This window comes from Pteropus vampyrus, unplaced genomic scaffold (genome assembly GCF_000151845.1).
Source record: "Pteropus vampyrus isolate Shadow unplaced genomic scaffold, Pvam_2.0 Scaffold15, whole genome shotgun sequence".
NCBI lineage: Eukaryota > Metazoa > Chordata > Mammalia > Chiroptera > Pteropodidae > Pteropus > Pteropus vampyrus.
In genome coordinates, this window is record NW_011888796.1 from 14,445,011 (window position 1) to 14,461,227 (window position 16,217).

Here is a 16,217-nt window from a genome sequence, read left to right on the forward strand (position 1 = left end):
GTGACATCCTCTTGCATGCCACTACTCTAAGTTTCTAGCTGCCACCTAAATGCTGAAGAATTTATTTTGCTGATACTTGTATTTAATTTTCTGTTTTAAAAGGAATAAAAACAAAAAAAAAATCTATTTCTATACCCTTATTATCTTTTCTATCATCTGTTTTTCTATTCTTGATTTATTCTTCTCCTCTCTGCTTCTTACAAATCACTATTCATTTCTTTTGCACTAGGGAGAGGAAGTTCAATGTCAATATGTTGTGACATGTGCAGGACTTTACTCAGACCGTATTTCTGAGTTGAGTGGCTGCAATCCCAATCCTCAAATTGTACCTTTCCGGGGAGATTACCTGCTCTTGAAGCCAGAAAAATGCTATCTTGTAAAAGGAAATATTTATCCGGTAGGTAATGATGCTCCTGCCTTCTCACCCTTCTCAAGATGACTATTGGCAAAAAGTGAATGAAACAACTTTTATCTGGTTCAGAAGTAAGCAGTTTTTTGAAGGGCTTTTTGTGTAAGCATTTCACCTGTTTCTCTTATGTCATATCCCTAAATCTTTATTCTGATATCATAATCATTAAATTATACTTAATTGCCCATAAGTACATGTCTCTAGAAAACATGAGTTTACTTTGGGAAGGGCTATCAAAAGAGAACCCGATTGATTCTTCTTCCTCTCTGGTGGAAGGAGCACTCATAAGGGAACTTTTCCTTTTAGCATACCCAGATACCCAACCCTCTTTTTCAGTTCACTAACTATAGGTTCAGAAAAGGGATGTGGCCACTCTATAGTTTCATGGTATAGGCAACAGAGCCCTTTAAATGAAGAGTTCCTTCTGTCTGGAACTAGTAGGTTGAAATTACTAGTATTTAGCTACTTACTGTTTTTGACCTTCCCAAAACATCCATTTCATCTGCTTCAACCTAATAACACTCCAATTTTAAAAAACCTGTGCTATAAATGTGTGTTTTTCTGACAGCTCTGATTTTACTTGCCAGCCACATATATCCCTAGTTGGGAGGCAGAGGGTTGAGGGGAGGGCAGGGCAGGGCAGGGAATAACCTGAAGTAGGACAGTTCTTTTTTCTTTACCCAGGAAGAGGAATAGATGGGACAGTGTATATTAGTACCAGTAGTATCAGTGTTTCCTGCTTGGCATTTCTAAGCAGAAGCATGTAAGTAGAAAAGTATATCTGAGTACAGGTCAAAGTAATGAAAATTAAATGCATGGGAAGAAAGCGATTTATATTTCCAGTTAAATGTTTGAGCACATACTAAAATGCAGTATGAAATGAGGCTAACAACTCTTCGCTGTGTTAATTCCGTAGGTCCCAGATAGCCGGTTTCCTTTCCTAGGAGTTCACTTTACACCAAGGATGGATGGCAGTATTTGGCTAGGGCCTAATGCAGTTCTTGCCTTTAAACGAGAGGGCTACAAACCCTTTGACTTCAGTGCCAGAGATATTGTGGATATAATTACCAAGAGGTAACTTTATTTACTTAAAAAAAATGATTTTATGTGCTTATATTTTTAATGTGGGAAATTTTGTCTTTCTTGATATTCTGTTTATTGGGTAAATCTTCATATTTGTGATTGATATATTGATTTTTTAATTAGTCCAAATTAAGAACTTTGTGGAATAAGCATAATGTTTTAACTACTTCAAGAAAATCTTGATAATTCAGGGTTATGTCTTGGTTTAAAAGAACAAGACTAAGAACTAGTCACACATCTGACAATCTAAATCTTGTTTTGCTAAACTTCTAGTTGAGTTTAAAAAAAAAAGAAAGAAATTTCTCTTAAAATCAGTAGATGACTCACTCTGATAAGATCATTTCAAACCAGTTACTATCATTTTGAAAACCACTGGAGAAATTTCTGATAGCCAAAGTTATTTCCTTTTGTGGAAAGCTAACAATAATATTGTGTTGATCTGGTACGTAGATTCTTTTATTATTGTAAGAACTCAATGAGGTATTTTTGGGGGTCCTTTTAGCAGTGTTGCTTGCTCTCCAGCGGGTTTCATATCAAAATTACTAGAAAGTTTTTTAAACTGTACTTGAGTTTTGCCTTCCACAGATTCTGAAGCAGGAGGTTTAGGATGGGGCTTCCCAGCATGTGTGCTTGGAAAAAAATAAATATATATACATAGGCTCTTTAGTCCCACATGAGGATCACTACTAGGGTATTTTACCTCTGGCTGAGAGAAGAAAAGTAGGGTAAATGCCTATTCTTTAATGCCCCGATTTCAAGATCTGCTAATGCCTTTTAAGTGTGTTTTGAAAGCATGAAACATTTGTATTAGAAAGCCTTGCTGTTGGCAGGCTTTATAGAATCCTAGTTTGAAACCAGTGTTCCCTGGGAATTTGAGTTTGAAAGGTTTTTACCTTTGGAGTTTGGAAGGTATTCATTTGGTGAAGTTTCCTTCTTTTATTGGCCAAAAGTTGATTTTCTTTTAATATGTGGTTTTTCTGACTTTGACTAGATTTTTGTGATGCCTCCCCCCATCTAAATCTAATAGTTGTAAAGGTGTTTTATAGTAATAAAAAATTCCTTTTTTCTCATAAAGATTTTATTTTCTTTGCTTTCAGTGGCTTGATTAAACTGGCGTTCCAGAATTTCTCCTATGGAGTCAATGAAATGTATAAAGCCTGTTTTCTCAGTGCAACAGTGAAGCACCTTCAAAAGTTTATTCCTGAGATTACTATCAGCGATATACTTAGGTAAAGAAAAACCATAGGATTGTACATACAATCATGACCTGGGTGAACTTTTGAGGTGGTGATTCGTAAGCATACTTTCAGACAGTTGTATTCACTGAATCTTTGTGTGCTCTCTCCCAACACGTTGTTGAGTTCCCTTTGCAGTGCCTATATTGGCCCTTATAAATTATAAATGGACCTAGTGCTTGAACTAGGTCCATTTATAATTATCTAGACTACCTTATAGCATTAAACTGAAATCTTCATTGCAGCTGTATTGTGATGCCGCCTTCGCCATTGTGTCTAGCTATCACTTGTGATAAAAACATCTTGCTTAAAACTTTTAAAATCCCCCTGGCCTCTGCCTCTTGTGATTCCAAAGCCTTTTATCTTTAATTCAGTTAAAATCAATGATCACCATGTTAACTAGTTAGGTAATAAACACATTAAAACATCTATTTTGATTGATTCTTAAAACTTTTTAGAAACACACTCCTATACCTAGCATCTTAGCTTATTTCTTCTCTACTGGTTTTTTTTTTTTTTTCTTTCTTGGGTCCTACTCCACTCAGGGACTTTATTTGCAGGACAGAAGTGGGAAGTAGTGTGGTAACCATCAGTCTGAGTCCTTGTTATGTGGGTAACAAGGAAATGAGGCAAAGGAAGGATTACTTAAAATGGTTTTTTTTTTCTTAAAGATAAAAGGCTTTCTGGACTTGATCTGTAAATTGTCCTAAATACTACCCACACTATTTCCTTTTCTCTTTGGTGATATTTTTAGGGTGTTCACCTTTTTCCCTGAACTAGCCATTCGTTAGGCCTAATCAACAGCGTACTTTGAAGTACCCCTCCTTTGTGAATCCATCCCCTGAATTTCTAGACAGCTAAGTGTCTGTTGTCTCAGTAACAGCTGCTGAACTTACCTGGTGTAAAATGTCAGCAGCTTGACTCTGTATCTGGGAAGAGAGCAATAATCATGTCAGCTGTCTCCCTGAGGGGAGCATCCTGGTCTAAATCTGACTCGAATGTATCATTCTTAGACCAGCCTCTTTGAATCCTTAGAAGAACTGTTAAAACCCAGGTAATGTTTTTGCTCTTATCTTTTTCGCCCCTCTACTTATCTTCTGAAATGGAAGGGATAAAAATATCTAGGTTTTATTTTCTTTCACTCACCTATAAATAAAGGCTTTTATGTTTTCAGTGGTCCACTTTAGCAACTTGCAATGTTTTATATTTGAAAATAGGTTGGTCAAATCTGGTGTCTGTCACTGCTACTAGTATTCCTTGGAAAACACAATAGGTGGGGATAGTGAATTCTGTGTTTAAACAGTTGCAGTGAATTCACTACCCATATTTAATTACCACCCTTTCATAGAAGCCTGAGGAAAACTCTTTATACCAGTGAATTTCATATGGTAGAACTGGACTTGGGGCTTGTGGGTTTTGGTGAACACTCCTCTGTGGGTATAAGGGTGTGAATTTCAGTTACCAGTTTCAGTGGCAAGTAGTAGAGGAGGGAATACAGCACTGTAGGCAGGTACATTTAGGGACAAATTCAGTCTAATCACAGATGAGTTTCTCTTTGGAGACAGAGAAGCTGTACATATTTAGCAATTTACTCCTTCCCTTTTACTCCATTTCTGTAGCTATCGTATGCAGGAAATTATCAGTAACAAAAAGGAAGTTATAGAAGATATGTTTGATATCATTTATATAAGTTTACGCAATATCATATATTTATGGATCACACATGTAATGTGAAAATAAAAACAAGTACAGTGGTAAACATCTAATTCAGGAGATAGTTACTTCAGGGGAGAAAAGGGAGTGGGATTCAGAGAGTTCCATGGGGGCTATTATTTCTTAATAGCTTTATTTCTTAAGCTGTTTCGTAAAAAAATAGGTGTCGATTATGTTATTGTAACATGCCTGACATATTAAATAATAATAACAACAAAGATCGATAGACTTTCCTACATTTTGAAGTCCAAGTCTTGCCTATCTTGCACTATAGTAAAATCATCAATCCCTATCATTAGTATTGAGGCAGAAGCAAATTAAGCAGTTCTAGATAGTGAAAGGGAACCGAAGCAGTGCTTTCAGTGAATTATTTAGCTCAGGCTGGTGTCCTTAAATTGCAGTAACCACCAAAGGGCATCTGGCTTGACTTCTCATTGCCTAGCCAGAGCATCTTGGGCAATAACTTACTGGTGAACATTGGAATGTAAAGTTATAATTTGTCAAATATATTCATTAGGTGTACAAACTTCTCATTGTAACATCATGACCTCTAAGGTTCTTAATTTTAGCTCCAAAGTCCTTAAATTTATTCTGTGATTAATTTTGACATGGTCATCTAACAGCAGTTTCTATTTGTTAAGCATTGTAAGGATGTAAAAGACAAAGATGTATATGCCAAGATCCCCTTTATTCCCCACCCTTCACTTTGAAAATTTCTTCTTTGGGGAATTTCTTATTTAAGCAAGATGTTTTTATCATGAGTGATAGCTCTAAAGATCATACTGTGTCATTGTGAAATGCAAAGGTGAAAGCCAAATATGCTTGCAGTAAAGGTAATATAGATCAGGGTTTGTCAGTCTTGGCACTGTTAACATTTTGGGGCAAATAATTCTTTGTTGTGGGAAACTGTCCAGTTCATTGTCGGAGGTTTAGCAGCATCCCTGGCCTCTATCAACTTGATGCCAGCAGTACTCCTCTAGTCACGACAACCAAAAATGTCTCCAGACATTTCTAAATGTCCTCTAGGGGGCAAAATCTACTGTTGTTGAGAACCACTAGTCTAGAGAATTTGGTAACCCTCACACTACAAAATACTAAGAAAGTATGGAGAAAAAAATAATAAAAATCTTTTGAACTACATATAGCTGAGAATGCAAAAAAGTAAGGGGCCATCTCAGGAGCAAAAACAAAGAGGAAATTGAAAACCCAAGTACTAAGAGGACTTGGTTCTGATGCTGTCCAGGAGGACTAGAGAGGATTTGCTAGTTTTGATATAAATATGTGAGTTTTAGTTTTAATTGATATTATGTGATTTTCATACAGTAAAACAATACAGATCTTAAGTACTCAGTGAATTTTGACAATTGTATAGACTCATGTATCTACCACACAAAACAAGATATAAAACATTAGGGACTTATATTTTAATTTTCACTCAACTACTAGAAAAAAGGCCTTGGGTCTATAAAAGTTGGAACTGAGACCCCAGTGTAAAGCCAGGGACCCTTGAAGGGCTACACCCTCAGTGAAAAGGAATTCTAGGAAAACAATTCCCCTTGGCACCAGAAAGCGTTAAAGAATTTTGTCTGTCCTGGTCTTGAGGGAAGTGGGGAGTGTGAGGTAGATGGAATCTCCTGAAAATCTAGAGCCCCGGGCCTGTCCTCACAAGTGCTTGGGATTTGAATTTATAACACCCAGCTTAATCTAGGAATCTTAGCTGAGAAATTAGTTTGAAAAGTAGGTCCGGATTTATTTGGATCCTGCTTCAAACTAACCATTTCTCCCTCTCCCTCCTTCTCTCACATTAAATAGATTAGGGAGAGAGAGAGTGCAAATCAGGATAATTTCACCACAGACTGAATATTGTTGGTACTAAGCAATTATTCATTTTGCATTATTATTATTTTTAAGAATCCTTTTAAAAGAAATATACATTGATGTGAAATGATGTGCCACCTGGGATTTGCTTTAAAATAATCCAGTGGAGAGAGGTGGACAGCGAGTGGTAACAAGATTGGCTGTGTATTGATTATTATTGGAATTGGATAATACGTACTTGGGATTTTATTAGACTGTTCATTTTATTCTTGTACATGTTTAAAAATTTCATTAAAAAAAAAAAAGTGTTCCCAGGATAGCAATGAACCTGGAATACCTGATAGGAGCAAATGTAAAACCTCTGTGAAGGGACAAAACCTCAACCCAACTCCCATAGCATTCCCTGCTGAACAGAAATTTACCATCAAAAGTTGCAAAGCATCATAAGTGAGACTAAGCGGATAGAATAAATACCAGAATTAGATCCCTCACATCTTTGGGCGATAGTAATTTTAGGCACCATAAAGTGAATATGCTCCAGTGAATTAAAAACAAAAAGAATGGAAAACATGAAAAAGAATAAGACCAAAAAACAAAACAAACCAAAAACAACCGCTAGGCACATTTGGAAACAAACTAATTAGAATTTCTAGAAATGAAAAATATAGTTCTTATCTTAAATTTTAAAACTCAAATAACTAAGTTAGACAGCTGGTTAAATCTTAAGAGAAAATTAATAAGTTGAAAGTTAAATCTGAAGAATGCAGAAAACAATATTGCAAAATAAATACATCATGTGGAAATTAAAAGATGTGGAGAAGAAAATGAGAAGATTCTAGCCTGTATGACATAGGTGTTCCAGAGAAATTGAGAAGAGGCAATAGTATGAAGAGGTGTATTTGAGAATTTTCTAGAATTTACAAAAAATACATAAAATTCAGGATACACAATGAATCCCACCTGAATAAATAAAACTGAACACAAAAATGGAAACGATTATTTGCCTTCCAAATCAGGTGAAGGAGGAAAAAAATATAGAAAACACAGTAAGGAAGAAAGGAGGTGGGAAAACTTAAGAAAGGAGGTGGGAAAACTCCAGAATAATCAGGTTAAATAGCATACAATAAAATGGTAGAAATCAAACATACCAATAATTACAATAAATGTAGATGTCCTTAATAGTTAAGGTGGAGATTGTCAGGTCAGATTTTAAAAATTCCATCTATGTGCTAGACAAATGCTTATTAGAAGAAAGATGAGTACTGGGTTTATTTCAAATGAAATACATCATAAGGCAAAATTATTATTAGAGATAAAGAAAGTCATCCTAAATTTGATGCATGTAATATGAAATACAGAGAACAAAAACTAACATATCTACAAGCAGAAATCAATAAATCCACAATTGTGGTGGGTGATTCTAAGACATGTCTATTGATAGAAGAGATCAAGCAAATAAAATATAGGAAATTTGAATAATACTTGATTGAATGGATTTCTAGAACTCCCCCACTCCCATTACAGAATATTTGTGTTATTCAAGACCTCAAAAAACATTTACAAAGGCTGAAAATGTCCTAAGCCCTAAACCACATTTCTCTTGTCACAATCCAGTTAGGTTGAAGATTAGTAGCCAAAATACCCTTCCTTCATGTTTAGAAATTAACATGGAACTGTTTACTTTCCCCCATACCACCATTCTAAATTTAAATATGCTCATGTGAACTTCTACTTTTAGCTTATTTGGAACTGGCCAAAGATGTCAGGTGTACCCTGTCATAGATGTTTTCTAGCCCACCGGATAATGCCTGTCACAGAACAATAAAACAGTAAATACAGTGCTTCTCAGATGACTGAGTGCTATGAGTTATATATTTACCTATTTTGTCTGGACATATTTAAGGGTCTAGGATGTACATTCCCATTAAAATTAGCTACAAATATAATAAAATACATGGCTACAAATAGTGCTAAACCATTAAATGTTTGTTTTTTCATCTATTAAAATAGAATTTTTAAAAATTAGAAGTCAAAAAATTAAAAGTTTCTGACCTTATTGAATACTTCCTATATACAAGATACAAATCTAGAAATAGGAGTGAAGAAGAGGTGTTGTACAAGGTGCTGTCCTTACCCTTAAGACGTTTATGGTTTATCTTACCTGAAATTTCAGATTATGATTCTCATTTCAAGCTGAGGTATTCTGAGGGGGAATGCCTATATGTAATCATACAAAGAAAACCCCTGAAGCTGCATTAGGTACTGAAGAGAGAACATGAGGAACTTGATAGTTTAAAGATTTCATGTTAAATAGTTACTTTAGTTTGAACTAAAGTGAGATCCTTAGAAAAACTTAATATTGTATATTGTTTTTTATAGTTTAAATTACAGGTCTTGAACACTTAGGCAGGAATATAGGGAACTTGAGAACATAATTGGTGTTTGTAAGCAAAATAAGTAGACACATTTTTAACTGTAGTTAATTAGTATTAACTTTATTTATTTAGAAGGAGTAAAAGGAATGTACTAACTAAACCTCTATAGAAAGGAAAGTTTTACTCTGAACACTCACCATCAGTGGCTGGTTATGCCACTGTGTGTCCCCTACATGTTGGCTTTCTGCCAGATAAAAAGAGAGAGACAAGAAACTCATAAAAGAAACTCTCAACAGAAGCAGCAGCATTGTCCAAGAAAAGGGGAGAAATGCTGCTTTGATGAGTTGTGAAAAACCAGAAATATAAAATGTATGACATAGGCCACATGCTGGCTGACACACTGATATGTATCCTTACCCGAAGAAATTTTAGTTTTGGTCGTATTCTATTTTGTGTTCTAAGTGTTATATCTGATTCTTAATTGGAAATCCTTACAGCTCAAAAATCTCTTGCCCAGATTTCCTGCAAGTTTCTGTAGAGCAGGTACTTACTTTTATTATAGAACCTTTCACCCTTGTTGTAATCTTTATTTATCTTTCTACAAATGAAGCATCTAGCTGTGTAACTTCAGGCAAGTCGCTTAATGACTCTGTGTTTCTTTGCTGTTAAATATAAATTCTTAGAGTTGTTGTGAGGATTCAATGAGAGAATTCCTAGCACAGAGTAAGCACTTGGTAAGTAATAGCTATTATTATCATTATCTCTCCTCTGCCAGGCTGAGGTCTTAGAGGGCAGTGCTCTTGTATTGTTCTTCGTATCTTCCTCAAGTACTTATCTGCATTGGTCCAATGCAGAATCAATAAAAGTGTTTAATATTGTTGCCTGATTTCTTGAGTCTTGGCAGTGGGTATGAGGCAGCTGTTTTCAAACTGGGTTTTCTGGAATAGTTTCAATGAAGACGCGTTTGGATTTCAAAAATATTTTGTTCACATTTCATCAGTGAATTTTTAAACTATCTTAAAAACAAAAAAAAAAATCTAATTTGTAAACTCAAGTGTTATAAAACAGAACTTTTAGTAGTAAAGGCTCTTACTGTATTAATATGCTACCAAGTTAATTTTTGTGCTTTTCCTGTCATCTCTGTTTAATTAATTGAAAGTTATCCTGATATTGAAGGCTAAACCGTTAAAAATAAAAACAAACTACAAAAAGGACTCGCTGCCATTTGAAAACATTTTTCTCCATAAATTTTAATAGTGTACAAAATACACACACAAAGTAGAATTCTGTACCAGATATAGGAATGCAACTGACATGCATATCTCTTGCTTTCATTGCTTTGTATTAATCAGAAGAGCCTTATTATTCTCATTAATTTTATAACAAATTCATTTTATAAACTTAAATAAAAAATACATCTATTCTAATTAAATATGGATTTATCTGCTACTTTGGGAAAGAACAGCTATTTATAACTAACTTACCTATTTGTATATTCATTTGATAAGCATTTATTGGCACTGTGAAGTGGCCGGCATTATGCTCTAGGCTGAGGATGTAAGTTTTACAGGCTACAACTGACAGTCTTTGGCTAAATACAAACCTGTTGATTCCACATGATTGTGCATTTAGAAGAATAAAGAAGGCTTTATTGCTTCAAGAGTACTTTGAAAATGCTGACTTTTAAAGTGTCCTATTTTATCCAGTCAGTTGACTACCATTCTTGGCTTTGCAGAGGACCAGCTGGAGTAAGAGCCCAAGCCCTGGATAGAAATGGAAATCTGATAGAAGATTTTGTATTTGATGGAGGAGTTGGGGTTATTGGAAATCGCATTCTTCATGTGAGAAATGCACCTTCCCCTGCTGCTACGTCTTCCCTTGCAATTTCTGGAATGATTGCAGATGAAGTGCAACAGAGATTTAAATTGTAAATAATGAAAGGAGCTATTTATGCATTTTAATCTCCACATTCAGCAATAAGAATATACTAATTGCATTCTTTAATTTTAAGAAAAATGGCTTGAAAATATTTTTAGATCTCTCATTTAGATAACCACTGAATTGTTAAAATGATATAACATTGAAATAATTATTTTTTAAAGTCCATGCTCTTATACTTTGTGAGTAAAGAGGAAAGGTACAGTTGTATCTGTCCTGAATCCCTGACTTCTTTAATATTTCTAAGAACAAACTTTGCAGAGAAATTCAAAGCCTTTATTATTCCCAGTCTCTTTATAAATGGGTTGGTGTAGAGTCATCACTAAATCTAAACAGCAGTACACTGTGAATGCTTGTTGACAACTCATCAGTTTTCTGTGGTTGAGAAAATAGAAGAACTTAGAACTGATAGGTTTTTATGAGAACAGTTTTAGAATCCTGGCACTGATATACAAAACTCTGTAATTTAAAAAATTATTTACCTCATATCTCTGTTCTTCAGTTACACCAAGATTCACAAATTTTGGCCAAGATCACTGATGATCTATGCCTACTTGGTTTTTCAGGGATCCTATAAACTTTTATGAGGATATTTCTTCATTTTTGGAAAATACCTAACTTTGAGGCATTCACTTTTGTAAACCGCAAAAGTGCCTTACATGCATGTATACTTCATGAGTATTTAAAATTTTTGGCCAGCGCCAGATTGTACATTACATACTATATAAATGTGTTTGGTATCTGTGAAATGATTCTTGCAATTCAGAAAGTTGGAAAGTAGAAATATAAATGAAAATATGGCAGCCTACTGATTGGGGAAACTTTTATTACAGGACCACCATTTAGGTGAGACATTTTTATCCACTCCCTCACATATACTCTCTCAGGATTAATCTACTCTTGATTTTTTTCTTTCCTTTTATCACTCCAAAGCTGTGTGATGGATGAGTTAGAAGGATGTGCATTTTGGTTGATAGGAAAAACTTTTGTTTTCTTCCTTTTCATTTCAAGCCTTGGTGATTACATTGATTGAGCTACCTCATCCCATTAATTCAAAAAGCTACACATCATCAGCTCATGTTCAAGAAGTAGCACACATCCCAGGTAAATAGACTAGGCAATTATTTGAAATTTGGGATGAGCATATTAGAAGCATTCAGAAACCATTCACAGAGGAAACAAACCCTAATAGTTCTTCATAACAACCGATTCCTTCAAGAAATGTGACACAGAGGATATTTTTCTGTTCCATTACAAGACTATTAAGAGATGGAAAATATTACAATTTTCTATTTCATCAGCAGCAGGACTACATATGCACTAAGCTGTGAAAGACTGAAATTACAAAAATAACTGTCCTAATTAAAGTACCCTCATTCCATGTGGTTCTCTACTATACCCTCCAAAATTACAAGTGAAAAAATTGAAAGTGTTTTGAATGGGTAGGTTAGTCTCTTTGTAAAACATTTTGTATTTATGTCAATAGGGGTTTGTTGTGTGATACTGATATAATATTTAAAAGTTTTGTGTTTCTAAGAAGAAAATGTATATTAATATTAAAAATATTTTAGTAAAAATATTTTAGCCTTGGTGTTATGAACATAATTTTTAGTTTCATAAAAACTCTGATTCAGATAAAGTTTTGTTTGTAAAACTTGAACTATCATAGCTTTGTAGCCGCCAATATTTAACAAAATTTTTGTCTTTGCATACAATAGAAAAATCAGGTAGAGTAGTTATATTTTGGGTAAAAAGTGGAGCTCTTTCTCACAAAAATGGCTTTCCATCTGGAAGTGATGGCAATATTTGTCTGACCTCAGTGTCATCTTCATACCCCTGAGCACCAGGGAACATTATTTCTTTTCCATAGGAGAATGTATATTTATTGGATTTCCCCCTATTATAATTCATGTGCTTTTATGGGTGGGGGAAATCCAATAAATAAATCAATCTTTCAGAATTTTATTAAAAATCCTAGTTCTTGGGAAAACATTTTTGGTATGCTATCTCTTACAGGGGGTCGGCTTCTGGGCGTGAGCCTCCCCATTACAGGGCAAACGATTTATCTGAGTACCTGCTCCAACTTCTCTCCAGCAGGTGGACTGTAAGAGAACCAACGTTAGCTACAGCAATGAACCGTGAAAGTGAGCAACAATGACATTTGTTTTCTGTGATATTGCTTTGGTTACTGACGGACAGCACTTAGTGTGTTTAATACTTTCATTTTTATTTATTTATTTATTTTTATTTACTTATTTTTATGCATACAGCACCCAGTCTTCCTAGGTGGAATACTTTCATTTTTAACACTTGAAGCAGGTGCTTATAATGAGGTTAGAAATTTTTTATTAAAAAAAAATGACTTTTAATTACTGTTTTGAATAAATACAACATTCATATAGTTGAGAATTCAAACATCACAAAAAGGTACACTGAGGTCCTCTCTCCTCCAGCCACCCAGTCCTCATCCCTGAGGCAACAAGAATTGCCCATATCTTGTGCAGTTTTGCAGATTGTGTGTGTGTCTGTGTGTGTGTGTGTGTGTGCGCGTGATCTCCTTAATTTTTTTTGCACATGGTAACCTACTCTGAATATTACATTATACTTCCTGCTCTTTTCACTCTGCTGTGTATCTTTGAGAATGTTCAAATGGCCTTGAACACAGTGACCTGGTTCTTTTTATGTGACCTTATAGGTTTCATTCTATGTATTTATGATTATTTTTTGAGCAAGTCCCTATTCCTACTAATGATTATTTAAATTGTTTATTTTGAGTGTATTTTTGTTTTGCTTTTGCTGTAATGATACTGCAATGAATAACCTGTGCTAAGTCATTTCACATCCGAGCAAGTATATCTATAGAATATATTCCTAGAATTTGCTGGGTCAAAGGGTGTGTGCCTTTGCAATTTTCATGGATAATTGTCAAGTTGCCCTTGATGGAGGTTGAACCAATTTACACTCTAATATATTAGAGTATCTCTTTTCCCATACTCTCACCAACATAGTGTATAATCAAACTTTTTGATCTGTGCTATTCAAATAAGTAAAAATGATAATGGTATAATATAAATTTGCATTTTTCATAATATGAAGTCAAACATCTTTAATATGTTGAGACATATTTCCTTTTCTCTGAACTATCTTTTCATATCCTTTATCCTTTTTTTCTTACTGAGTTTTAGTCTTAATTCGTAGGAACTTCTTTAGATATTAGGAAAATTAACAACTAAGGAAATGAGTTGAAAATATTTTTTCCAGTTTGTCATTTGTTTTTTGGCTTAGCTGGTGGGTTTTTTTTTGGGGGGGGGGCATACATTTAAAAAATAGAATGTATCAACCTTTTAGATTTTATATCACAGCAGAAAGATTTTTTGTACTCAGAAATAATTATAATTTATATTACAGAATAATTATAAACAAACTATTCTATAGTTTTATTTTTACATTTAAATCTTTGGCACATCGTAGTGTAGAGTGTGGGGGTATAGATCCAGTATTTTTTTCTAGATGGCCCATTTGTCTGGTTGGGAAACTTTTTACTGGTGTCATTCTTGGATTATCCTCCAGACGCACATGGATCACATTTCTGTTTGCCTAGCTCAGAGATCACAACTCAGATGCCTGTAGAGACTAGGCAGGTTACATAAAACGGTGAAGAGTGCCAGGTAGGGAATATAGCCAACTGGAAATGGGATGGCATACTTTGCTGAAGAGGGCAGCCACTACTCACTGTCTTCTGATTATTCTCTTGTAGGAATGCAGCAGGGCCCAGTGTTGCCAGATCTTTGTCAAGAGAAGCTGGAAATCCAGATAAATAAAGTCTCTTGATTTTAAAATGTTAACAATTCAACAAATTTAAATATAGCTTTGGCTAAACAAAATGTGTCTCAAGCCAGATTTGGCCTAGGGAAGGCTTCCCATATCCTTGGCCAAGAATGAAACTTCCCACTAACAACTTTTCTACAAGAAAATACAATCACAGTCTAGTAGTTTGACAGCTTAACAGTTTATGGCTGGAGTTTAGGAGAGAAAAGACACTGTGTAAGCCAAAGTCTTTGCCCTCACTGATTGAAAGATTACTTAGAGAAATATAAACATTTCGCTATTCTACCTTTTATCCCCAGGACATGGGAATGTGGATGTCGCCACTTATTAGAAGACATTCTTGATTCAGTGGATACTTGGATTAGAACAATTTAACTCTTAAGTTTTCCAATTGTAACTCTGTCGTGCTGATCTTGCCAAATGACAAAATAGTGGATGTTTTGGTGGGGCGGGGTGGGGTGGGGGGGAGAGGATGTAAATTGCTTAGCTACTTATCCTGGAACTGAAGTGAGGCACAGACATTTGTTTTGCACCCTGTTCTCTTCCTCATTGCTGGTGGCTGGGAACAATCTATTATAATTCATGTGCTCAGCATCTTTAGTGGGATAAAGTTTATGATAATAAAGTTTCCAGAGTCATTCCTCTTCAACTCAGGAAAGCTTATGGTCTGGGGATCTTTTTGGGGTTGCTATTGAATATGGCTGGGCCACAAGGGCAGATTCAGATTTTGTGGGACCTGACGCCTCCACAATTTGGAAGACACCATTAAGAAAACAATTCAAAAATATCTTTGGATAGTCTTAGGAAAACGATACGATTTTGTGAACACACAGGGGACCGTGCAAGTGAAGGCTCTTTAAGTTCAATCTTCATTAACGTAATTGTCATTTGCCTTTTCTAACCCCAAGGTGTGCTAAAGGGCTTTCCACGTCTCACCTTCAGTTCCCAAACCACTCTATGAAATAGTTACTATCTCTTATATACAGATTAGCCACGTAGAACACAAAAACGTTAAATATCGTGCCCAGCCCTAATGCCCCTTTCTCTTCATATCCCTATCCCGCTTCCCACGATTGAAGTCCTGGGGCTCGAGGCGCTGCAGGAGTCAGGACTGTCTTGAGAAGGTCGAGAGGAGGGAGAGTCTGTGTAAAACGCAGATCGAGAGGAGGGAGAGTCTGTGTAAAACGCAGGAAGTTGGGGAGTCAGTCTGGAACAGGCTCCCAGCAAGTCCCTGGGAGAGGCAGACTCCTGCGGCCGGGCCCCCACATTTCCGCGCCCCCGCGCCAGGCCGGCGCTCCGCACGCTCCGCGGCGCGCATGCTCCGTGCTGGGCTTCTCCCGCGACCTGGGATAATGAGCCTCGGGCCGAGGGGGCGGGCCGAGCGGCGAAGGTTGGGACCCAGAGCTCGGCGGCGACCCTGCGGCCCTGTGCGCGGTTGCAGAAGGGGCGGCGGCGGTCGCTAGCCCTGTGCGCACCAGAGTGTGGCTCGCTCGCCCGACGCGCTCGCCCGGTCGGTCCCAAGGGCCCTCTGGAGGTGACTCGGGAAGGCTGAGCAGGGCGGTGTTGCGGATTGGGAGGGCGGAGATGAGACGATGAGAGGAGCCGCTGCCGCCGCTCTCCGCCCGCCGCGGTCGTAGCGGGAGTCGGGGCGGGGGCGAAGCCAGCGGACCCCGTCGGGCAGCGGACCCAGACAAAGAAGGAGGAACCACCGAAAAGCAGGCACCGCCGCGGGGAAAGGAGGCCGCCGTCCCGGTAGCTGCCGGGGAGGGGGTGTCTCCCCGGCTCTGGGGCCGCCGCGCTTCCTCTGCGGACGCTGCG

At 36.7% G+C, this 16,217-nt stretch overlaps 1 protein-coding gene across 1 annotated transcript in view; it reads left to right on the top strand.

Annotated features, from left to right (window-relative positions):
• L2HGDH (L-2-hydroxyglutarate dehydrogenase) overlaps positions 1-12,531 on the top strand; it is a 36,857-nt gene extending 24,326 nt beyond the window's left edge. Inside the window, exons 9-10 of the mRNA XM_011385718.2 lie at positions 2,590-2,721; positions 10,369-12,531. Of these exons, the coding sequence (XP_011384020.1) occupies positions 2,590-2,721; positions 10,369-10,564 (328 nt within the window). The 3' untranslated portion in view covers positions 10,565-12,531. The remainder of the gene's footprint in view (positions 1-2,589; positions 2,722-10,368) is intronic.
• The last annotated feature ends 3,686 nt before the right edge of the window (positions 12,532-16,217 follow it).